This window comes from Prorops nasuta, unplaced genomic scaffold (assembly GCF_024137725.1).
Source record: "Prorops nasuta isolate Cenicafe-Biocafe unplaced genomic scaffold, Cenicafe_Pnas_1.2 PNAS00002, whole genome shotgun sequence".
Lineage (NCBI taxonomy): Eukaryota > Metazoa > Arthropoda > Insecta > Hymenoptera > Bethylidae > Prorops > Prorops nasuta.
The window spans coordinates 6454582-6479008 of NW_027116799.1; the positions used below are offsets into that span (position 1 = coordinate 6454582).

At 43.7% G+C, this 24427-nt stretch overlaps 3 protein-coding genes across 7 annotated transcripts in view; 2 read left to right on the forward strand and 1 right to left on the reverse strand.

Annotated features, from left to right (window-relative positions):
• Nucleotides 1-15: 15 nt before the first annotated feature.
• Nucleotides 16-1038, forward strand: LOC136779901 (component of gems protein 1-like). 2 transcript variants are annotated; one of them, XM_066737847.1, is made up of 3 exons: nt 16-605; nt 674-808; nt 908-1038. In XM_066737847.1, exons 1-3 carry the CDS (start codon nt 16-18, stop codon nt 987-989), a joined length of 807 nt encoding a protein of 268 aa, XP_066593944.1. In that variant the 3' UTR covers nt 990-1038. The 2 variants fall into 2 exon arrangements, with proteins under 2 accessions (XP_066593944.1, XP_066593935.1); XM_066737838.1 differs by having other exon boundaries at nt 674-1036.
• Nucleotides 1039-1702: 664 nt separating this feature from the next.
• REPTOR-BP (REPTOR-binding partner) lies at nt 1703-8046 on the forward strand. 4 transcript variants are annotated; one of them, XM_066732356.1, is made up of 4 exons: nt 1703-1892; nt 5862-5970; nt 6830-6951; nt 7222-8046. In XM_066732356.1, exons 1-4 carry the CDS (start codon nt 1854-1856, stop codon nt 7321-7323), a joined length of 372 nt encoding a protein of 123 aa, XP_066588453.1. In that variant the 5' UTR covers nt 1703-1853; the 3' UTR covers nt 7324-8046. The 4 variants fall into 4 exon arrangements, with proteins under 4 accessions (XP_066588453.1, XP_066588462.1, XP_066588436.1 ...); XM_066732365.1 differs by having other exon boundaries at nt 5862-5955; XM_066732339.1 differs by lacking the exon at nt 1703-1892 and adding an exon at nt 2355-2607.
• Nucleotides 8047-9624: 1578 nt separating this feature from the next.
• LOC136776636 (dipeptidase 1) overlaps nt 9625-24427 on the reverse strand; it is a 29521-nt gene continuing 14718 nt past the window's right edge. The window contains exons 5-11 of the mRNA XM_066732328.1: nt 23416-23566; nt 22449-22518; nt 19247-19423; nt 19077-19161; nt 18183-18258; nt 13634-13769; nt 9625-12119 (exon numbers count right to left, since the gene is read on the reverse strand). Of these exons, the coding sequence (XP_066588425.1) occupies nt 12006-12119; nt 13634-13769; nt 18183-18258; nt 19077-19161; nt 19247-19423; nt 22449-22518; nt 23416-23566 (809 nt within the window). The 3' untranslated portion in view covers nt 9625-12005. The remainder of the gene's footprint in view (nt 12120-13633; nt 13770-18182; nt 18259-19076; nt 19162-19246; nt 19424-22448; nt 22519-23415; nt 23567-24427) is intronic.

The following is a 24427-nucleotide window of genomic DNA, read 5'->3' on the forward strand; positions in this document are numbered from 1 at the left end:
TCATTCGTTTTAAGGATGCTATTTATGATCAAGAGTATAGTTTTATTTTTAACGGTACAACAGTGTACCTCAGCAGTGCATCCAATTGTTTCGAGCACTCCTGATACATCGCACGAGTTTGCGCAAATAGTTTCCAAAGAAAATTCGGATGACGGAAAACAGGTTGCAGTGGACGCTGGTCAAACAAGTATGCACGAGAGTTCTGGTCATGAGAAGGGCGAGACTGAGTCCCACAAGCAGCAGAAAAATGTAGCAAATTACAAGGATGAAGATTTAACGCAGAAAGGATTTGACAAGTCCAGTCAGAGCGATGGTCAAATTGAATCGTCGAAGCAAGGAAAAACTGCTCACCAACAACATGAAAGTGCTAATTACAAAAAAGGATATCACAAAGAGGGATTTACTAACAATTATCATAAAGACGAGTCTGAAAATAAGTCTAGCTTTTACGAGGACAGCGATAATGTTAAGGGACATCAATCCTATAATACCGGAAATGATTATCACGGTGAGAAATCACAAAATTCTTACAACGATGATCTTCTGGATAAATCTCACATTGTGAAAGATAGATATGGTCAGGGTCTTTACGACAATGCCGAAAGGTAAAAACATAATTAATCTAATTTACCATATAAAGATGTGTTCGAATATTGTAATTTTTTTCTTTCAGGTACAACAGATACCAGGATCACTCTCTGGGTCACGATGATAATCGATATTACGATGATAGAAGAAAATATTACGATAGAAATAATAATCAAGCTTATTATTATAAAAGGGAGCCTGATTATCCTAATTATTCTGGGTACAAAGAGCGTTATTTTACACCATTTTATACCTATGATTATGTTTATCTAGCACCAAAAAACTCTCACGTTTATTATTATCCGGAAAATTATTACAGAGATCATTATAAATACTACCCTGAACGAGAAGATCTTTATTATCGACGAGATCACCATGGAGAGAGCTATCGCAGTTATTAAATGTACATACTATATACCATGTATATGAAAGTGACAAAAATAAAGTACATATTTTATATTTATAATTTATAGTGTATGTGTGTTTGAGAATCTCTGTTTTAATAATTTTTACAAACTAAGATATACCAGTAAATCCAAAAGAGTCATAAATATGGGATACGAGAGGAAATCTGAAATAAAATGAAAAGAAGGATTTAATTACATTAGGTTTTTTTGTGTATTTCACTTGACTTACGCTCATCGTCCAGCTCTATATTTACTACACTGTCATAAATCATTAGGTGTATCATAGTTAAATAAACATTGAAGCCATTCATTAGTGTTCTTACGATCCATTGATATTCCGGGTCAGGATGAGTTTCCTCTTCCATGATGAATTTACCATTGAGATTATAATTTTGACAGTTCGAAGGATCATTGAGGGATAGGGTAAGTAGCTCCAGGGGTCATGACGAAAGAAAGGATATTGAACACTGATCATACTAGGCTGAAGGACGTCAATAATCAATCATAAATTTGTTTGATTTCGATAGCGCGGGTAATTTTTGCGTAGCACACTTGGTAAATTTGAAATTCGAGCGGGAAAATAACTTGTGGAATTAACCGTTGATGTCGCTAAGAACAAGCGAAGAATGACGTAATTGCGATATTCACTTCCACGACTCGAGAGTAGATTGTAGATGGCTGGGGGGGCCTGCTGAGTGTAGTGTGACCTTGCAGTGTTTGTAAACAGACACACGTTGCCGTTGAGGAGTGCTGCAACAAAAGAACCAAGAAAATCGTGATATCAAAACAAGTCCAGGCTGCAATCCAGGTTAAAGAGCATTGCAAAAACATTCAGAAATCAGCGGCCGTGACAGAATTATGGAGGTTGAGCAGATGTGTATCGCGGAGAACGAAACGGTGAGTGATGATTTTGAGATGGCATAAGAGAAAATGACAATGTGTCCGTGTGATGCAAACCATTGCGGAAAATGGGCAATGTGTATATACTATGTATGTATTGATAAGAACAAGAAGACTGGATGACAGCGCATGTGGCGGAAAGAGGGCGCGCGATTAATCGAGAAATTATTAGTTTTATTTCATGCAAAAGTATACAAAGGGCGTTTCAAGGATTGGGGATGTGAGACACTGCGCGAATGTCAATGCAGAGCCAGAGAACGGGGGTGTTGTTTACTCGCGCATGGGTGTTTTCGTTCGGTGTATCCGTTTACCGTCTAGCTGGCGCCTGATGTGTCGCTCTTTTATCCCGTCAGTTTAAATTTTTCCGTCGAGATGTCGTTGAAAGCACGATCGGAACTTTTCGACCTCTCCGATAAGTGGCGCCACTTGTGCTCTTTACGTCACAGGCCACGTGACCCTAGTGACGACGATCTTAAATCCGAAAATTGTCTCTATTACATACGAAATTTGAGTAAAATTGGCGCGAAACGCACAAGTGAAGCATTCGGAGAGTAGGAATTGATGATGAATGTGCAAGTGTAGGTTTCAGCGAACTTGCTAGAAAGTCACTTGCGAGAAGTGCGATTAGCGATACTGTTATTACGCTTTAATGCCTATGGGCTGCATGTGCAAGGCGAGGGTTCCGCTCTCGGTCAGCTCGTTCCTGAGTCAGGTAGGCTTTTAGTCTGTGAACTGCGCAGTTGACGGAGCACGGACGACGCGTAGGACCGGTGAGTTCTTCTCTCTCTTCCATTATTCAGACACTTTTTGCGCGCGGCGGAATATTATACTTCTCTCACGATCCACATAACCCCAAATTCACGCACACAGACGCACGGAGCAGCTTTCCTACTAGCAAAAATTGTCACTTGCGCACTTTTACCGGCATTCTAGGTCGCAAAGGCTCGCCTTTTATCTGTCAACTGGTTAAACTCTGTATGCACTTTTTACCGGTACTTGGTGAAAGTATACCTCCCATCCGTAAGCCTCGTTACTTTGACCCGAAATTCTATCTCATAAATAAGTCGAGCAATCGCAGAGACCTCGTTCGTAGGTTATTATCTGTTGCTTCGCACACACTCGCTCAGCCGTTTACTGCGCAATTTCAACATTTTCAGCAGCAGTAGCAGCAGCAGCAGTGACAATAGCAGTAAGGTTTAAAGATCATGTTTCTCTCTTGCTCCTTTTAGCAGCTGCTCCACTGTGAATAGAGAGAAGACCAGGCCGGTAGGCTCCGCACACATTAGCAGTAATAATATTAATAGAGAGTGCGAGCGAGGAAGAAACGGGATTAGAGAGATTCGTGCCCGTTTCGCGAAGCCATTGAGAGCGACGACATGTGACGCTTGGTTACGCGCGAGTACCTGCACTAAAAACGCTTTTTAGTGCTAGTGGTGAAGCTCGGCGTAGGGCCTGACAATCTAAACGAAAACGCGTTCGACCAAAGAGATTTCACGAGAACGGCCATTTAATTCTCTTATTAGGTTATCTCTCACACATTCTCTTTCTCTCTCTCTCTCTCTCTCTCTCTCATCCCTCATCTCTCATCTCCTTGCAAAGCCACGATGGTCCCCAGTGCACGGAGAGACTAGATAATTGCTGTAGCTTTCCTCCTCGTAAATCTCTCGCAGCTGCCAACTGATACGTATAGATATATACGTTCAGAAGCTCCTACCCCTCCCCCGTCTGCCTTCCAAAGACTAGCAAAATGCTCTTTGTATATCCTTATCAATGTGCAAGCACCAAACGTTCTCCCAGGCTCTTATCTATCGCTGTATTTTTCATCCTATCAGTCCCGCTCGAGACCGTGCGATATTTCTCCTTGGCAAACGACAAACATTTCAGAGAAGAGACGAATGGAGGCAAAGTGCGTCAGTTTTTCGGTGGTTTTTTATTGACCAACGGGAGCCGAGCAGCAAATTCATAACGCAGCAGGCAAATTTATGCGTCGTTTTTTGTCGACGCTTCATGATTCTCGCGGCTCGGCCTATTGTTCGCTACGTTCGGCCTATCTCCCTCCACCCTCATTGTTATCTATAGCGCTGCTAGAGCGTCGCTGCAAAATTACCAGACGACTTTCTCTCTCACCCGCTCTCTCGCTAGTCCAGTTTTTTCCCAGATGTCACCACAGTGCCTGCCGCCCGATCGCTACTTCCGATTCCCGCTCTCTATTCTCTACATACACATATACATAAACAATTGAATTCCGATCTTTCACTTTCTCACCGTTTATCACGTATTCCGGATTAGAATATCGTTTTCATCCAACGATTCGCCTTACGTATCTGTCGCACGTAACGAAACGTGCTGCGAATAAATCAGCTTTGCTCTAACGAATTTTTACGCAAAACGAGAAAAGCCATATTGACAGTTTAATCCGATTGGAATTTATGCCGTTGCGTGCCACAGAACGATTATGGAAAGATTAAAAAGGTAGTAGTCTGTGTCATGGGGAAATTGTGTTATAGCTTTGCAAACTTTAAACCGTCGACATATTGGATTGTTTTGATTTGGTTTCGTGTAAATTGGCTTGTTTGTAAAAATTCTCTTTCGATGAAATTGGAATTGGAACGAGAGCTAGAGAGAGGTTAGGTAATTACGGCGAATATGGCGGATATTAGGAGAGCCTTCCATTTATTAAAGAGACACACATAGAGGGATGGAGAAACGTAGAGGTTAGAGTGGCGGGAAGAGTGGGAGGGGGGGGGGGGGTTACGCGTGTACATGACCTACGTCACTGCAAGCTTTCCGCAGGGCGCTTCCGGTGGGGGTTTGCGTCTAAAACGATGATGGACGATTTTCGGAAGTCGACGATCGTTTCTTGGACGAGCGGATGCGCGTCTATGGCCCCGGCTGCGTGGATCCCCTTACTCTGCAGCATCGAGAGGGATGCGAAACAGCCGGTTACGCCTGCCGGAAGTGTCGCTGTTAGCTTACTTGCCCGACAGCTTCGCTTCCGTTCAGCCTATAATACGACTATATATATATATGCACACATAGCGAGTCTGCGCGAATTCAACGCGCATCCATCCCATGAAAATATCATTTTAATTTTCTAACCTATCATACTATTCGTTTGCTCGAATTCGACATTAAAATGTATGGAATATTCGCAAGGAAGTTTAATTATGCCAAATGAATATTTTATGTCACTGGTGTACAAGTCTCGAGATTAGCATTCGCAGTTCCAATATTAGTTGCGGATTTTCGAGCATTCTGGGCTACGCAAAGGAAACGTATGATGGAAGAGAGATGGCAAGCAGGTTGCAAACACGCGTCAGTAAGCATTCTCGCACCTCTTTGCCCTCAGCAGCTACTCAGCTTGCAAAGATGGGAAAGGCCCGTTTGTCGTGGGAAATCAATTCCATTTTCCACGACAGCGTATTCGCAAAGGACCGACTATACAACATATATAGATATACATATATGTATATATATATATATATATATATGTATGAAAAGTGAGACGAAGCAGTGGAGGACGCTTGCTGCCGCAAAGCATCCGGAAGTGCACTGGCGATTTAATATCAGATAGGATTGAGAGGAAGAACAGCTCCGGGGTAAACAGTCCCGTGAAAGAGGAATTTGTATTTTCTCACCCTCGCAACGTATGCATACGTAAAACACTATACGACAATCTTCAGGGATCTGCAAGTTTTAACCGCAATCGCACAGAGACTCGAGGAAGACGACTTCCCGCGCAATTTTCACGTGCTGCAAGATTATTCCAAAATAAAGGACCAGTCTTCTCTTTTCCATCCATTCTACGCGGTTATTCGCTCAAAACTGTAAACAAACGCCGTTCCGTTTGTTTATTACGCAGCTAAGATTCGGGGTATATGTTTATATCGTAGTTCTCCGAAGCGATCCGAGTATCGCAAAGAATATTTTTGAAAGAGTTATAACGAGAATTTCTTTTATGTGCAGGAGGGATCACGGGGTGACAGGAAAGAGGGGGGTAAGCGTGGGCGCAAACCTGGAAGGAAAGCGTCCGATAAGGCGGACATGAAAGCCAAGCTCGGTAAGTTCGTAAAAGGTAAAAGCATCGCTCAATTTTATATTAATCTAATAGACTAAGTTCATTGTGCAACACGCACTCTCTTAACCGCCTCCTCCCCAAAGACATCCTTTTTTCCCCCCACGAAACTGCATCTCACCCCTTATAACGCTTTGTTCGGATCTCAGCTTCATGGAAGATAAATGCACAGTCTCGCTCTCTCTCTCTCTCTCTCGCTTCTTTATTGTTTATTTTCTTTCTTTCCCGCGTTTTTTCCACCTCTCAACGAGAACGATAGTGTTTTCCGCGAAGAAAGACGTTGGATCCGTTGAAAAATCGTTTCGCGGTGTTGTACGGTATTTTGTCCGTGTGTGTGAGTGAGTGTCCAAAACGCGCATTGGTGTTTGGGAAACTTGGCGGACCAAGCGCCATCATTATACGACCTGCGAAAGCTTCCTAAGCATGACTGTAGATTTTCTCATCGTTTCTTTTTATCACTGCTCCACTATCTTACCCCCCCCCCCCTCCTCCACCTTCCCCTCCTCCTTCTCTTATTTCCTCTTTTTGCACAGTTCATGTTTGCAACTCGAGGAATGTTTCGACGAACAGCTTAAAATTTGCTGTTTCGTAAACGCTCACGCTTCACTGCGCGCGTTCTGGAAATACCACGAAAGCGTACTTGGAAGAACCTTCGAGTCTTGTTTACGAGTGGCGAGCACATTGGACAGTGAGAGAGAACGACACCTTGGGTCCCCAACTGGTACAAACACGATGCTTCTTCTCCGGCTGGCAAATATGAGTCCATTTATCCCTTCCCGTGTCTCAATTCTGTTGTGGTTTACTCAATTATTTCCCGTTATTCTTGCATCGTTAACGTTATTTAAATTTGACTTTTTAGAACGGAGTCGACAGAGTGCGAGGGAGTGTCGTGCTCGCAAGAAGCTGCGATATCAGTACCTGGAAGAGCTCGTTGCGGATCGTGAAAAGGCTGTGTTGGCACTTCGCAAAGAACTCGATATGGTAACGTATGGATCAGTTTCTTTCGCGAAAAGCTCTCCCTCATGAAGGAGCTTTACCGCTTAACTGGGAGAGGAAAACGAAGGGTGATCCTGCGAACCAGAAGAGAACAATCCTATATCCCGTCCCACTGGATCCTATCCCGTTTCTCCTACGAGTTCCTGCTGGTAGTCTCGATTCGACAAGTATACACCTGCAAGATATTGCATGACCAGTTGCTTTGACCCGTGATGGAGCCTAAGCCCTTCTAACCGTATGTTCCTTTCCTTTCAGTATCGTCAGTGGGGACAGGAATTGGATGCTGGTCGAATACCCGACGGACTACAGGCGATGCTGGAAGAATTGGGCACGCTCAAGCGAGAGAACAACAACTGAACTATACGCCATCTCACCGAATACACCCCCATTCAACTTTTCCCAACTCCACGAACATTGAAGAATTTTTAAGAAGCCAAATCAAGCTCACTCTGCACTACCTCCGTCTTCTTCTACGCTATCACTCGGCAATTATCTCTCGTCTAGTCCTGGCCAGACTACTTCTTTGCCACTGGCAAAGTCCACGGAGCTGCCTGTGTTTCGTCGGACCCCTGGCTCTTACTACCCCCCCCCCCCCCCTCCCCTATTATTCCCCCTTGTGTCCTACTGTTGTTGAAGCGTCATTCGATCGGCCCACGTGGCCCGATTCGCGACAAATGTACCTTATTCATAGACGCTTATATAGTACTTTAGATGATAATATATTATATATCTTTGTTGAACGTCGAGACAGGAAGACTCTCGTTGTGTACCATAATATAGAGATCTATTCAGTATTTTTCTCGTACAGACGCGTAACTAAAAGAAAAGAATTCATAGTGAACGTTGCGAGAGCCAATCACTTTACGCGATTCGTCGCTTGAAGATGCTCCAGTTACCTTGCTTATATAAAAGCTCGTGGCACGCCTTCGGAACTACCAAGTACCTTCTGCAAAAAAGGGTATTTTTATCGAGAGAAGTCTATTATTTTGTACAGATTGCTACAACCGCTACGGATATATCTGTTCGTAAATACAAAAGAGAGACTCTATTATCTTAATAAAATGATTTTTGCAATAAAAACAGTGTTCTATTTTAACGAGCATTTTTACATAAAGTTACAGGTGACTTTGCCGCTCAATAATGGAGGAGCTGCGCAATTACATTTTTCACGAATAGCCTGGAATGGAGCAATTACGGTGGGAAGAAAAACAGTTTTACGATCGGACCGATCACAACTTTTTTCCTGGATTTCCCCCTTTTTTCCGCCAGTGCACTAGGCACGCAGAGCACGCACTCTACACGCCGCCGGCATTTCCAAATCGTATTTTTGACATGACGATTTTGCACCAGGCACTCTCGCGGAATGCGAATTTGCATATTTTCCCGTGAAATACGGACGACAACGGAATCCCAGCTGCGATTTAGCCAGATTGCACTGGCCCCACCCGTGATATTATCTCGTGGCTGGAAAATGTTTCGGCGCGAATGTGCAAAAGGAAAGAAGCTGCGAGGGGAAGGACCAATAATATAAAGAAGAAAAAGTGGGATTACCCAGTAGCTTTTAGCTGCTGGAAAGCTATCCGGAGGAGTTTAGCGTGTCACGCAGGGAAAGAGAGCGACGATAATTGTGCGAAGAAGCTGTGCGAACGCGTTCCCTCTGGAGGACACTGCGCTGGCACATGTTAAGCGAGTATCGACTCGATGAAATTTTCTCTTTTAATAGAAAATATTAGAGTCTGGGAAAAATCGATTGACCTGAATGACAAAAATAAGTTGGTTTCGCACAGAATAGGCTGCTGCTCTCTCGCGTTACAGCAGGCCGGGGGGTGTTGAGTCGCGAACTATGGGCTTTTCTAGCGAGAGATAACGACACGCGTTTCTTCGGGTCATAAAGCGCAGGGTCATTGAACTTTGTTTCCAGGAGGAAGTCTGCGTCGAGTGCGCGTAATAAAATACATTGAACGGTGATAAAAGGGGATGGGCTGGAAGATTAGGAAAGCCGCGTCACTCTGGATGGAAAATTGTTTTCTTTTGCAAATGAAACTCGAGTATTCTCCGCGTTCATTTGGCATGTAATAATCGCGTCTTTCGGTTTATCCGTATTCTTACCGTTTACGAGAGCCCATCTCTCATGATCAGACCCGAGGGAGTTCAGAAGGTGGGTGGATCATTCTTGGCGAATATTAATTTTTTCCCCAGCCTCGCACAGACCAGTTTCATCCTTCCTTCTCGTTATTCAACTCGCGCTTCGAACGAGTCTTTCGGGACAGCTTGTTGTTCAACAAAAGCTTAATGAGCCCCGTTACCCTAGCACAATACGCGCCGCTCATAAACTGCCGCGTACTACCAACTTCATGAAAATGTTATCTCATTAAACTGCGGTACAAAATCCCAATCAGCTACGCTTGAAAAAACTCCACTTCCGTTTCATGCATCGTTAATAAGGTCGATGCACTCGTTACTTCCTCTCCTGATTATATTTTCTATGATTGTGCTGTGTGTAGCGCGTGGAGTGGTGTGGTGTACGGTGAAATGAATTTTCGAGTGAAAGAATTCCAAGGTTATATATATATATATATATATTATTGAAATAAATAAACGGGTATACATACACGTGTACCTAAAAGGGAAGGATTAAATAAATTCAACTTTGGCTAATGACGCAAATGGAATTTTCAATTATTTATTTGTGGATATCGTTAATTCTCAGGGAAATTTCCGACCATAATCGTGTATTCCTCGCTACGTTTGATAAATGAAAATTTAGTATTGGCGAGTCGTCGAGTCGCCTGGAATAAGAAAAAAGTCGAGCCAAGTTGACGGCCTTTTTTACTGAAACTCCGTGGGGGATGGCAGGAAAATTATTGAAAAGATTTCTTTAATAATGCAGAATACCAGATTCTTTTTATCAATCTGCTAAAAGATTTTCCAATCGGCCGCCAATTTGCCCTGCGTTGTATCCACTCGTTAAAGTTTTCGTTAGTCTTAACGAAGACTCGCATGAAGCACGATCCTCGGGAGAGCCCCGAAGAAATTATAATCTCGCCAACGAATGAGCTTCCACTCGAAGAAAACACGGGGACACGTACCTGAAAGGAAGACTCGCAATACAACAACAACAAAAAAAGTATTATTTTCAACGAGAAATTCAACAAATTGATATGGGCCGATTTTTCTTTAACGCTTCGCTTCTTTAAATAATTATTCTTTTCTTCAGGTACCGCGTGAATACAGGCTTCGACTATTCACAATATTAAATCGTAGACTGTACCACCGCTCATCATTGCTTATACGAATTATACACGGTTAGGTAGAAGCATCGTAAAACTATCGACTACGACGACGACATTTTGGTTCCTGATTCGACGAAGATCGCTCGCGTATATAAACGAATGAATAAAACGTCCAAGATGCTCATAGCTATAAGATCGTTAAACACACATTTATACAAACATATTGTTGGTCTTCGAATCGCAGTGATTCTGGTATTTTTCCACTAGCTAGAGTGAGAGATGAAAGGAAATGGTATATGGACAACAATGATAGAGTCATGAACGCCTTAACGGAATGGGATAGCACCTTGTCCTATCTCTAAACGCGCGAATCTACGCAATTCGTCGGTGTTGTCCATATAGCAGTCGTGTGACTTAGATATTTTTATAAAGTATTTACAAAAACGCTGAATAGCGTATAACAATGACTCGAAGTTTCCAAGGCTGGAAATTGCTACACTCGGTGGCTGGAGAAAGAAGTCCCCTCGTTTTTATCGAGTCAAGCCTCCCTCGCGTCCTATCAGTGACGTCACAGCGTTGTTGCAGCGTTCCCATTCTGCGTCCACAGCCTCATTGTTCGGTTTGTTGTCTCAGCGTGGACCTCGACGACACGGAGTTCACCCCTAGAACTTTGCCAGTCACAGGCGTTTTCTGCTTATCGATGACGTCATTGAACGGTTTGGATGTGGTTGCGGCACTGTGTCCCATCTCAACACATATACATATCGAGTTTTGTCCGTATAGCAGTCGTGTGACTTATACATATTTTTATAAAGTATTTACAAAAACCTGAATAGCGTATAACAATGATTCGATTTGAAAATTTCTACACTCGGTGGCTGAAGAAAGGTGTCTGCTCGGTTTTATCGAGTCAAGTTTCCTCGCGTCCTATCAGTGACGTCACAGCGTTGTTGCAGCTTCCACTCTGCGCCCGTAGTCTCATTGTTCGCTCCGTAGTCAGCGTGGACCTCGATAACGCTAAGTTCGACCCTAGAACTTTGCCAGTGACGGGAGAAATGGAGTCAGCCAGTTACAGGCGTTTTCTCCTTATCAATGACGTCACGTATAGTTTTCTACAGCGTTGTTGCAGCTTCTACCCACCGCCATTGTTTCTTCGGTATCCATCGCGACCCCTGGTTCACCCCCTTGGTAACTTTAACCGCAGTGGGGACCCTCACGATCCTGCAGCAATTCTCTCTTGGACCGTTGAACTTTGACACAACGAATTCCAATATCCACGGTTTTTAAGGTTTCACCCTCTTCAGATTGTAGCAACATAATCACGATCGATTATATCCTCGTTTGGAATTCCCTTCTACAGTAGCCAATAAATTTCGTAACTGACACTGCTAGTGCCAATATCCACAGTTTTTGAGGAATCATCCTCTGCGGATCTCAACGACAATAATCATCAGAACCTATTATGTCCTCGTTCAGAATTTCCTCGTTCATTGGTTTCATCTCTTCAGCGGTATTAAATTTCGTAGCTGACTTGTCAATATCCACAGTCCTCGAGATACGATCCTCTTCAGGTTGTAGCAAGATAATCAGGACCAATTATGTCCTTATTTGGAATTTCTTGCTCCAGTGAGCATTAAACCTCGTACCTGACACAGCAAATGCCAAAATAGCCACAGACTTCGAGATATCATTCTCTTCATGCTGTAGCAACACAATCACGGCCAATTATGTCCTCATTTGGAATTTCCTCCTCCAGTGACCATAAAATTCCGTAGCTGACACAGCAAATGCCAATATCCACAGTTTTTAAGGAATCACCCTCTTGAGATTGTAACGACAATAATCACGGCCGATTATGTCCTCGTTCGGAATTTCCTCCTCCAATGGCTCCATCCCTTCAGCGGCCATCAAATCTCGTACCTGAAACAGATCAACGGAGCCCAAGTTAATACCTCTCGCAGTCACTCTATCACTGTAGTATAGTATAAGTCTTAAAAAAAGGACGGTTTTACGGGTAGCAATGAGAAACCGTTTTCAGGCCAATCTGCGATTGGTGGATTGAACGATCGCGGGTGGAAATCAGTCGAATCCTAGTATCGAGGGTAGACAGGGAGTCGCTGCTTGAGTTTCCACTCCATTTGCAACTGTAACGTTGTAAAGTGTCGCCGGCGTACTGGGATTTCCAATTAAACGAGTGTTTTACTGGTATAGGACAGGGTGGATTGGGGGATCTGTAACGCAACAGGAAAAGGAAATGAGTCTGCGACGTATAGCCGAGTAGTACCGGTTCTAATCAAATCCACCTTTATTGTCGCCTTCCTGGCCTGCCGCATTGTTCCACCAACGAGAAATGTCGCGCTAAAACATCGTCCACCTTTATTAAGCTCAACCATGGTATATATAACATCGCGCAAACGACTTTCCTGCAGGGATTTTCATCCTCAAAAAGTGCTCTCGTCCCTGGAGAAATTGAAAATTGCGAATAACCCGAAGCTTAGCTCGTTTGACGAATTCGTTAAAAACCTGGATTGTCGATCTTGCTGCAAGAGTTTTTCCAGGGTTTTTTTGCTCCTGACATTTGTACATCCATTTATAACTATTTATACAAATACATATAGAAGAACAATTGGATTTCGAAGGAGCACTGCATTTGTTGCAGCAGTTTGTTAGGAACGAGACAGATTCGGTCATTATTTCAGTAATTACCATGCCACTTTCCTCGTAACAAACAATCTGCCAGTGAAATTGCTCAAGCATTTAGCAGCCCTGCTCTCGACGATCCGTTTTACCATGGCTTGCACCTAGCTGTATATATATGTATATACAATAGAGAGAATCGAGAAACGCTAAGATTCGTGTCTTGCCACGCCAATGGGGGAAAGAGTTGGATATGTAAGTGTAGTTGCTAGAGTTGGGCAATATCGCGACTTGGGAGAAGAGGTAGTCGTCGTGCTGCACAGTTGGAGAAGCCAGCTGGTTTCGGGATTGGCAGGGATCCAAGCGAGCAAAAATCGTGGAAACTGCCAGTCTCCAACAGCAGTCTAGCCCCGTTTCTAGTGTGCAGTCGGATGCATGATTTGTGTGCTTTATTAAATCCGATATTGGTCGAGTCGGCTAACCGGCCATCGGTTATTCCATACCAGAGGGAGCGAGAGCTACCTAGGCCTTGTTAAAACCACCTTCAACCCCATACAGTAGTTCTGTGCATACCACAATAATTATATTTTTAACTACCTAAAAATCCTACAACTCACTTGCCTCGATAGTTCTGGAAACTCTGATCAAATACAGGCCAGCCAATTTCTTGAATTATTTCATTTTTATCTATCAAAAAATTCTAAAACTCACCTGTTCCACATTCCTGGAATCTGATCAAATTTAGACCAGTCTTTGTAAAGAATTTTACTTTTAACCCGATAAAATCCACGACTCACCTGTTCAACGGTCTTAAAAACTCTGATCAAATTCAGGCCAGCCAATTTTTGAATGTCGTTCTCGGACCAGCCACGAGCCAGCAGTTCCGCGAACAGCTCCGGATACTTGCTGACGTCCTCCAGGCCTGTAGGGGTTCTGGAACAATGGCAAGATTTCAATGATTATTTTCGAGGTACTTTGTAACGCAATTAAAACGTTCGTGTTGGGGAACGTCATTGTGGCACGCTGCGATTACAATCAATGCACGGTTCTCGTTACTTTAATTGCGCTGACGCGAGAGGGGATGACTGGCTGGATGGAGAAGCACGTCTGCCAGCTGAAAGCAACCCATGCACTGACAATGTTGGGCCAACAAGAGTGGTTACGAACTTATTCATAGCGTGTCGCGTCGTGTTTGAATCCTGGCTGGAACCGACGGTTATATCCAGCGCAGCACGCTGTACTGCCGGGGACTACTCGTTTGTCTCGCAAAAAGCGCTAGATTCTATCTGTGCAGGTGTGTATATGTATATATATGGAGAGATATATGTATATTGTCTCCCTTTTTCTCTGCGCTTAATGTATCAATCGTGCAAAATCCATCCCATGGTCTGTTATAGTGCATCGGACAGATTTATTCCTGACCAATTACAACTGAGATGGCAGTTGGGTCCAATCGTTCAGCCACGTCTGATGGCTGGTCGTTACTGGTGCGCGCACGGTCAGCATCCGCCCGCCAAATAGATTCCATCCGCCAGTAGCGTGTGATTTACACAAATTGATATCGCTCGAATTAGTGCAAAAACTGGCACGTCGCGACCATGAAATCGATGGAAAAGGAAAACTTTCCTCGTGGCTTTGGCTGATTATGTCGATTATGGCGAAGGAAAGTGGTTTAAGAATCGGTTTGGGAGTTTTAAGTAGTAAATACTGATATTGGTCAGACACGAACGTATCATCGAGGTGCGCGCGCGAATTACGCAGATTGATATTATTCGAATTAGTGTGAAACTAGCATGTCGAGTTGATGAAACTGATGGAAACGGAAAATTATCGCCACTATTTTCTTTGTAGTAAGAAAATATTTGGAAACATGACAGTGGTGAACTGTCATATTGGTCAGACACGAGCGTATCATCGATTTATGCGTGCGATTTACACAAATTGATATCGATCGAATTAGTTCGATGATTGGAACGTCGAACTGATGAAACCGATGGAAACGGAAACTTTTTTCCGCTATTTTCTCTATTGCAGGAATAGATTTGAAAATATGACAGTAGTAAACAGTGATATTGGTCAGACTTGAGCACACAAACGACTTATGCATGCAATTTATACAAGTTGATATCGTTGAAATTGGTGCAAAAATTAACACGTCTGGTTAATAAAACCGATGAAAATAGAAAATTTTCCACACTGGTTTCTCTATTATAAGAAAAGACTCGAAAATATGAGAGTAGTAAACAGTGATATTGGTCAGACATGAGCGTATCATCGATTTATGCGTGCTATTTATACAAATTGATATTGATCGAATTAATGCAAAAACTGGCACGCCGGGCTTATAAAATCGATGGAGCAGAAAACTTTTTCCACCACGATTTTTTGCTATAAGAAAAGATTTGAAATATGACAGTAGTAAACAGTGATATTGGTCCGACATGAACATATTATCGACTTATGCGTGCAATTTATACAAATTGATATCGATCGAATTAGTGCAAAAACTGCCACGTCGAGCTGCCAAATCGATGGGACAGAAAACTCTCCCCACTATAGTTTCTTTGCTGCAAAAGCAGATTTAAAAAAAACAGTAGTAAACAGTGTTATTGGTGCGACACGGACCCATGACTTATTCCACTTGAAATTATTCGTTGGCGAGACTGAAGACGTGACGAGGGAGTAAAGTGCAATCGTGGAAGGGAAACAATTAAAGGTAATTATCGCGTTGGGGGGAACGTGACGTTCGCCATAGTAACGGGCCAGCCCCCGTGAGAGACCCGCGCATTATGATAATACGAATTTTAATTCCGCTTGCGACTGTTTATCGAGCTTCTCGGTCGCCTTTCAAAGTATACTTCCGCGCACCGCCAACCAGGCCGACTAACGAATAACCCACTTTCAGAGCCAGAAATAATTACGTTTAACTCCTTCCACCCTTCCAGTGTCAGATTGTCCCCCCCCCCCCCCCCCATCTCCTCCCCACAAACGGTCCGTAGCACAAGCGAAGCTCGAAAATAGTTAATACGTTTTCACGAATTAGCGGCTGATTCGACGAAGACGTAAATGAATGAGTCGAGTACAGAACCAACGACTCGTCGTTATAAAGCGATGACGTCACAAGCCTCCAATCCAATGATAATGGGTCAGGGCACGTTTTCAGTGTTTCCAAGTGCTTCCAATCCAATGGTAAATGGCGAGGGCACGTTTTCACCGTTCCGATATAACACGAGGTTGGGAAAGGGATGAAGGGTGAGAGGGAGGGGGGGAGGGATGTAGAGAAGAGCTCGCGTTTTCTTCATACGTTTACAGGAATAATCGGGTGATTCGAGGAAGACGCAAATGAATGAGTCGAGTGGAATCTACTACTCATCTTTATAAAGCGATGACGTCATAAGCCTCCAATCCAATGACAAAGGGTCAAGACACGTTTTCATCGTTCGATATAACACATTTCATGGGAGGAGGATGAAGAGGGTCGGATCGTGGAAGGGATGGAAAATGAATGGATGCGATTCTGTGTACGAGGATGAACGAATGGGAGACGCGTAACGATCCACGATTCTCAAGAGCGGCGTAAAATTTAATCCAAGCATCGCGAGATTAGTTCTCCCTCCTCCCCCCTTATCCCAGGCTCTCCCAACAGAAAAGAGATGAGGAAAAATTGCTCGCAAAGACAACAAGTACGATTTTACGATTTAAACACGCGCGTGTTTATACTCGTTTTCATCGTACTGGTGACAAGCCTATATTCGTTCTAATGGTGAGCGTGTCTCATCGGCAAGTAGTAAATACCAGCGCCTAGGCAGACTGAAAAAGATCGAGCGTAATATTTTCGCAGCTGGAAATTGCCACGTCACGTCGATTTGCAGCTATTCTCTTCTGGAAATCTGTCTCGAATTTTTCCTGTATTTTTCCCTCTAGCACCCTTAATTCCACAGTGATGAAAATACAAGTGGCGCGGCGGCGTAAAGTTCGCTGTCTTGCGCGTACAGCTTTAAGCAGCGAGCTGTCACATCGGATATTAAAAGTTGCTCTTTTCCTCGTGCCCTGGCGTGGAAGAGAGAGAGAGAGAGAGAGAGAGAGAGAGAGACAGAGAGATAACTGCAGGAGGCATTGTTTTCCTTCGAAATCTTTTTCGCGATTTCTAGCTCGCGCCTGTCTGACTCTGTCAGCAGTATTTCCCTTAGACCTATTTTTCCTCGACAGTCGACGCCTTTCACTCGTCGAATCAAGCATCGAAATATAAATTAATATTCCGAGGGTTTTATAATTTTTTGCGAATACGCAATATCCCTGGTTACACAATTTTTCAATCCGCCTGACAAGTCTCGTCCGTTTCTACTGGCCGGACAAAGCAGAAATGCATTAGAGACGAAGGGAATATAAAAATGTGCAATATTGCGAGAGAGAAAAACAACAGTGGCAGTCGGTAGAACGGATTCGAGGGAAAATCTGGCTCGATCGTGAAATGTAAGCAAATTTCTAAAGGTGCGCGCGCGGTGCTGAGCGGAAAAATGAGGGAAAAAATAAAGAGAGGGGTGGGTGAGGGGGAGGGGGGAATCGTAGTCTACGCTTTATCGTTCAGCTTGCAAATCACTCGAGGTTCGCTCGTTTCTCTCTCTCTCTCTCTCTCTCTCTCTTTCAGTCCCAATACGGCGTGCCTTATTTTTGCCCGAACAGACTGCCACTGTATCTACTTAAAATGAGGCTGGTGAGGGACAAAATAAGAACAGACTTCGATGTAGAGGGGGGGAGGGGGGGGGGGGTGAGTTTTCAATCGCGCGACTGGGACATTTTTTGTCGGAACATACTGGCACACTGTATCTACTTAAAAATGAGGCTGGTAAAGGACGAAATAAGAACAAACGGGGAGACGGAGAGGGGGGTGGGTGGAGTTTTTAATCGCGAATGGCGTTCGTTTGAAATGTTCGAAGAGGGTCGTGTTTGGGGAGATTCTGGTCGTATGCGCGATACGTTGAGTATGGTAGGATGCGCGCAATTTGTTTTCCTGTCACGGAAGTTACGAGAAAACGACCTGCAACTTCCTGATATTCCCGATGCTCGGCAATCAGAGCCACGACCGTAGTAGAACGGGGAGGGGAGGAGGGAGGGGGAGCTTACTGACTGCCATGCACGTTCGCCTGACAAGCACACGCACACACACACACACACATACAAATTCTACACGAATTCCCCGAGATTCCGATCGTGCTCGTCCAGCCAGACGCAAATTCTTCCCTTCCAGCAAGAATTTCATCCCCTAAATTTCACCGAGCTGCAAAGCGGTCGAATCATCCACTTTTCTATATCCCGATGATCCCCAGCCAAGATAAATAAACTCACAGGTTAATTCCGTCGTAACCGGCGCCGATTCCAACGTGGTCCACACCGGCGATCATTCGTATGTGATTGATGTGAGCTGCAACAGTACAAGAAGAAGGGAGAATTTAACGTCGTAGAGAATTTTGTTTCTTCGAGAACTTTCATAACCGTGGTTTCCTTCGAAATTATATTTTTTTCTCCTCCACCGTATCCACCGAAGAGTTTTATTCGTTCTCAAAAGCACGAGAATTACAGAGGCTTGCAGGAGTGGGAGGGAGGAGGGGGGGGGGGGGTGGTGGTGCGCGAGGAAGATTCGCGCGATGTCGTAGGCCAGGCCAACGTACAATAAGGGATGAAAGAGGAAAAGGAGGAAAGAATGAAACTGGCTGCAATATCGTGAAAGAAATTGCAGACTCTCCTGAGAGACATTTGGGGGGATTTCTTCCATTTCCTCTGTTAGGTGCGCAAACGCGAGTACATCCTGTAAAATATTTGCTTGCTGGCGGCATATCTCGAGCTGGATGCCGTTCAGACTTAGCGAGAAAATCACGGTAGCTCCGAGGAGGAATCGCGAGAGCTTTCGTATCCAGCTCACGTTAGAATTCGAAAGCTACAATGCACTTCCAGTTTCGAAAGACTCCGATACGGAACTGACAATCGGCCGAAAATCGACTCTCTCGTCAAACTGGCTGCTCTTAAAACCTTGAAGAGAGTGGGTGATGAAGAGCAGTAGGAGTAGCGGGGGGGGGGGGTGTAGTAAATAACAGCGATCGATGCTGCTACTGCTTTCTATTCTCAATTAGAGTTTATCCTTCGGGATACGGGTTAATGGAAATGCCAGCAGGGGAAGAGAAGGACTATCAGAGAGTTAGATGCTTGATAAGATTTTCTTCCAGGATGAAAATCAGCGCTCACCTGCTACATCCTCCAGCGTTGATTTCTCTCCGCAGCTGATGAAGTGGGGATAAAAGGATACCATCACTATACCACCGGTTTCGGCCTGAAACGATAAGAGATAAAATAGTCTGGAGTGTCTTTTGTTTTCGATGGAATCTTGTTATATATATATATATATATATGCTTACCAGTAGTCTTAATGCATGGTCAGGCACGTTTCTAGAAGAATTGCAGAGGGCGTGAGCACTGCTGTGGCTGAAAATCACTGGAGCCCTCGACGAACTCATGGCATTCAGCATGGTAGGCACCGATACGTGAGACAGATCCACCATCATACCCAGTCGATTCATCTCTAGAACGATGCTCTGATTCCAATAGAAATTCATTCAGTGAAATTTATTGCTCCTTAAAAGCATTCGTTAAGTTTTTCTTTGCTTCTTCTAGTTTTTACGCATTATACAGTATATTGTGAGTTAAGGCTAGTATAACTAAGAGTTCACGACTCGTCTCGCGTTTTTCTTAACGTTCCGTGATAAATTTAACGTCTCTAGCGAAGTTTGGTGGATGAGCCACGTTTAGAGGCGGACTCGGGCAATATTTTTCAGCCGGTAAACATTTTTCATCGCAATAATGAGCGAATGTATTAATTGATATAATGCACGGTGAATAATTCCATTATGCGAATAAATTTTGTTCAATATTTAATACCAACTGTTTACCATAATTGAACACATTTTTGGAATATAGGTTAGAAATTTAAAAAATTAAAACAAATAAATTTTCTCTAAATATGCTAATTGGATATTTTGTGACTCTATTTTCCAGAACTCGAAAAAATCACGAAACATATGTTTACACAAACACCCGTTCGTTATTACAAGTGTGAAAGGAATCTACGTGCGAGAAAAGTTGGTTTCTGATTGGACAAGGGCATCGATCGTTGCTTCTTTTCCCCGATAACTTGAGATACACTGGCAGCGGTCTGAGACATTGTCGTCCGAAGCAACTGGAGTTTGCGAAACTAACAACGGAGCAGAGCCTCGCCTATTTAGAGGCAGCAACAACTTTTGCGAACAAGCCAGCAGATGGTCTCAAAGGGGTCTGGTCAGCCTGCGGAACGCTTTGGAAAACTTATCGACCAGCTGCGCCGCCATATTGCTAACTTGCTTCTTCCACCCTACACCTATACACACATGTATGTATATATATATATATATATATATATATATATAAAATATATACAAACACGTATACAAAGTTCCAAACTAAAGATTCCAAGAAGAAAAAAGTCAATGAAAAACGATGAAGCTATATTTACAAGAATCCAACACACACGCATTATCACTCCATCCATGGCAAGAAACCTTCCTCACCTCATTTTAACACTCGCTATAAACTATTAACGGTAATCGCTGGGAGCAAGCTGAAACAAGCAGATTTCTGCTTATTAAATTTACCATCTCTCTCTGCACGGTGCGAGCGCGAGTGCAAAATACCTCACGGTATTTATAATTAAATCTGCACGATTCAGGCATGCCACGTTTACACTATATATATAGCTACACAGAGACCAGCAGCTATACGTACACGTATCGCGACCGAATGAGGGAAATTGCCGTGGGATTATCATTATAGCGTTGGGGAAAAAGCGTTAATTAAACGCCGATACTCCGCAGGAATAAAGCGAGGTTGCTCGAGAGTGCGGGAGGATAGCTCGGTGGTGTGCTCGCCGTTATAAATCTTTCGGGAGGAATTTCGAATTTCTATCCTCTCCAAGGCTCGGAAGGCTGTTTATTGCTAGTCGTCTGAGAGATAGTCGGGATATTGCGAGGAAAGTATAAAAGAAAAGTGCGGGATCTTATATTAGATACTTGGCGGGCGACGGTGGCGGAAGAGACGAGAGTTGGAAAGTACCGAAGTAGTGACGGAACAAAGTATGGAGTATCTCTGCACGGAGAGACCCTACCTCCCCCCACCCCCCCCCCCCCACCCCCCTTAAAGTGTCCAACTTGCGGACTCTGCCGGGCTGACAATTATCATTGGGCGAAACTCGGATATTCGCCGGCCAAATTAACCACGAGAATTGAATTTATTACAGCTTGTACATTACTCGAAATTAATTCTCCTCGGGAGACCTTGAAACGTATAGAAATATGAGGAGGAATCTTCCATTCGCGGCCGTTGGATAATTTTTGCATATAGAAGAGTCTGGATAGCTCCGAGTGGCTTCCGGCGGAAACATCGGCAAATTAAATGGAAAAGCAGCGAAAGCACCGGCTGTAAATAGTTTAAACGGGCTCCCGCGCTTCTTCATGTTGGTCTCGAAACGCAACGATATTGACCTCGGTTGGTCTGCGTTAGATACATAATGGGATTATTCCGGAGTGCTCCTTCCAGCTCCTCCCGACTCGCACCGTGGGTGGATGTTAATCGAGTAGTGCGAGTGTAGCATCGATCCGGCAATGAGGAGCCGAGCGAAAAAGTAAGCTTATTAACGCGCGGGCGGATCGAGCAAGCCGCGGTTCCTCCAACGAGATTACACAGCTGATGCACGGCTACTTTTCGGGAGCTTACTCGTATAGGCCGAAGAGCGACGCCGAGTTTCCCCGGAATTAATCCAATATCGAAAGTTTGTTTGCGGAAAACTTGCAGCGTTGGTAGATCCTTTCGTGTCGCGTTTGCCGCGCGGCAAACACGCAGAGGGAAACACAGAGTTTCGAAACGTTTGCTAATCCTGAGAATGCCAGCTTGAAAACACGTTCCGTCCATTCCCGGTACTTTTGCAAAACCTACCGAGGACACTCTATAATTCTCCTGGAAATCTCAATTCTCTAATGTGATTATGTCCTCTCGTTTCACTTTTCTCCTCGCAATTATCAGCGTGACGCTTAATAAAATTCTCGAAACTCGATTTTAGCCCCGTGAAGCACGTTTTTATATACGGGTCCTTTGAAGCACCCTCGACCGGGCTGATATTGCGATAAGGTATATAAAAAGTAAGAGTTAAAAAAAAAATAGAGCCTCGCGGAGCTTAATTCTAACCTCAAGAAGGGGTTTTTATAGATTCTTTGAAGCATTCTCGACGGGGCTAATGTTACGGAGATAAAAAGTGAGGGGTTAAAAAAATAGTAAAGAAATTTATCATAGGGAAATGTAAACAGGCCATAAGCGTTGGGATAACGTCCGCTAACGCTTTATGCGTTTAGTCGCGTTATTAACGTCCATCCACCAATACTAAAAGCAGCTGTTACTTTTTACTCGTGTACCGCATCCACCTCCGTTGTCCCCACTACAGACTTTAATATCACTTTTGCGATAAACAAACGTAACAGTCCAATTTGTGCAATTGAATAGAGTAATAGAATATTTTTTTCAAAGCTTTTTACTCACCCTGCCAAAGTTGGAGAGGCCGCCGATGTGGGGTACTTGACCAGGTTCATCCGCCGTGCTGCAGTCTGCCCTAACGAACCAACAGGTCATTAACTCAGTAACCTAGATTCTCAGTTATTGCTCTAGAGAGAGAGAGAGAAAGAGAAAGAGAGGGAGAAAGAGAGAAATAATTGATCCTGACGATTGACGAGGTGAAAGAGAATCTCTAAAAAGTATATTCTCGGAAAATTCCGTATACTGCGATCGCGGTGCGTTTGATATCTCCAACGAGTCGCTATATAGGTGGGAAAATAAAAACTTGAATCTCTTTTCTCCCCTTGCCACGACAAGCGTGCCGTGGTACACACGGGCAAGATGGAAATATGTGAAAACTTTATTCATGGATAACGGGCCACTTGGCAAAACACGTTTGAGTTGGCGCGAGTTTTTATTGCGTCGCGCAGCCGGCGCACCGTAAACATTCTTCAGCGAATTCGTCCATTGTTTATCGGTGAATAATATTTGGTTGGCGCCAGCTGCGCGCCACCACTTTCTCACCATCCTGCTATATATATTTCTATTATATATATTAAATAATAATAATAGTCTTCGACTCAATGGTTAGCCTAAAACTGTGCTTCGAGGAACGATAAACGATAATTGTGAGAGTTATTGACATTTGCTAAGGTTTGTGGTACTTGTGGTTCGTTACCATGTATGTATATGTGTGAATAATAATAATAGTCTTGGACTTATTTGTTAGCCCACAACTGTAATTCGAAGAACAATAAACGATAAGTGAGAGCTATAGACGCCAAGTGTGATTCATTACCATGTACGTATGTGTAAATAATAATAATAATACTCTCGTCTTATTAGTTAACCTTAAACTGTAATCCAAATAATAATAACAACTCCTCGGATTTTATCAGCCAGCCTAAAATCGAGCTCGAAGAGCAATAAGAAGGAGCGAGTTGTAGACACTCACCAAGGTGTATTGCACGTGTGGGTTAGCGTTAGGTAGCGAGCTCCCAGCTCGTACAGCATCCTCAAAACTGGGAGGCTAGCACCTACAGCGTGGCCACCCTCGACCCCGATCAAACTGGCCAGTCGACCCTCCTTGTGAGCCTTCTCTATCCCTGTAATAACACAACTCAAACTTTTTCAAACTATCCTGAAGAATCCCAATCTCTCCTGCAGGAATTATATATATATATAAAAGTTCAATAACGATGGATTGAAAATTGAGCGGATTATTATCGGTCCGTTATGACTCGACGCATCTGAGCAGGTGAATCAGCGCGAGGATAGCGAACCGTGCGATAAAATCTGTAATTGGCGAAATATTCCAAGTGAGTAAACGCTATCCGTGGCGTATGCATAATAAACAGCGAGAGACGTCGAAATAATTGCATTACATATGCGCATAACTGATGGAGATTTTAATTAAATGAGATACGGAATAGCCGTATTGCTGCCGGATTGCAACTGACCGAGTCTGTTCGTTTAAACCTTGATTTTCGCACATCGATCGAGTAATCTTTTAAAATATCAAACTATCAACCTCCTTTCATCATTTTTCCTCCAATTTCTGCCGCTTGCTCGGTTTGTATCGTGCACTTTGGCTCGCGCTACGACCGCGTGCGAAGGTTCTATATATATATATTGGTGAGGTTAGGTCTCGGTTTCATTGGTATTCGATTAAAATGCCATGTAGAAACCGCCCGTTAAGAGAGCAACGCTATCGAGGGAATTCCCCTGATTGGGAAACACGTGGTGGTGGTATAAGGTTGGTACATATACATATATATATATATGTAGTATATACACATGTATATATATTAGTACTCCCGTGCGGTGGGCGCATTCGTCGTGGTATCCTTTTTCCAATAATCTACCGACGATTACCGAACGTTAATCCTTGATAAAAGCGCTAAAAAGCTTGTTATTGGTGCGTCTCTCATTTTTCGAGTTGTTGTATATGTGAGTGTGTGTGTGTG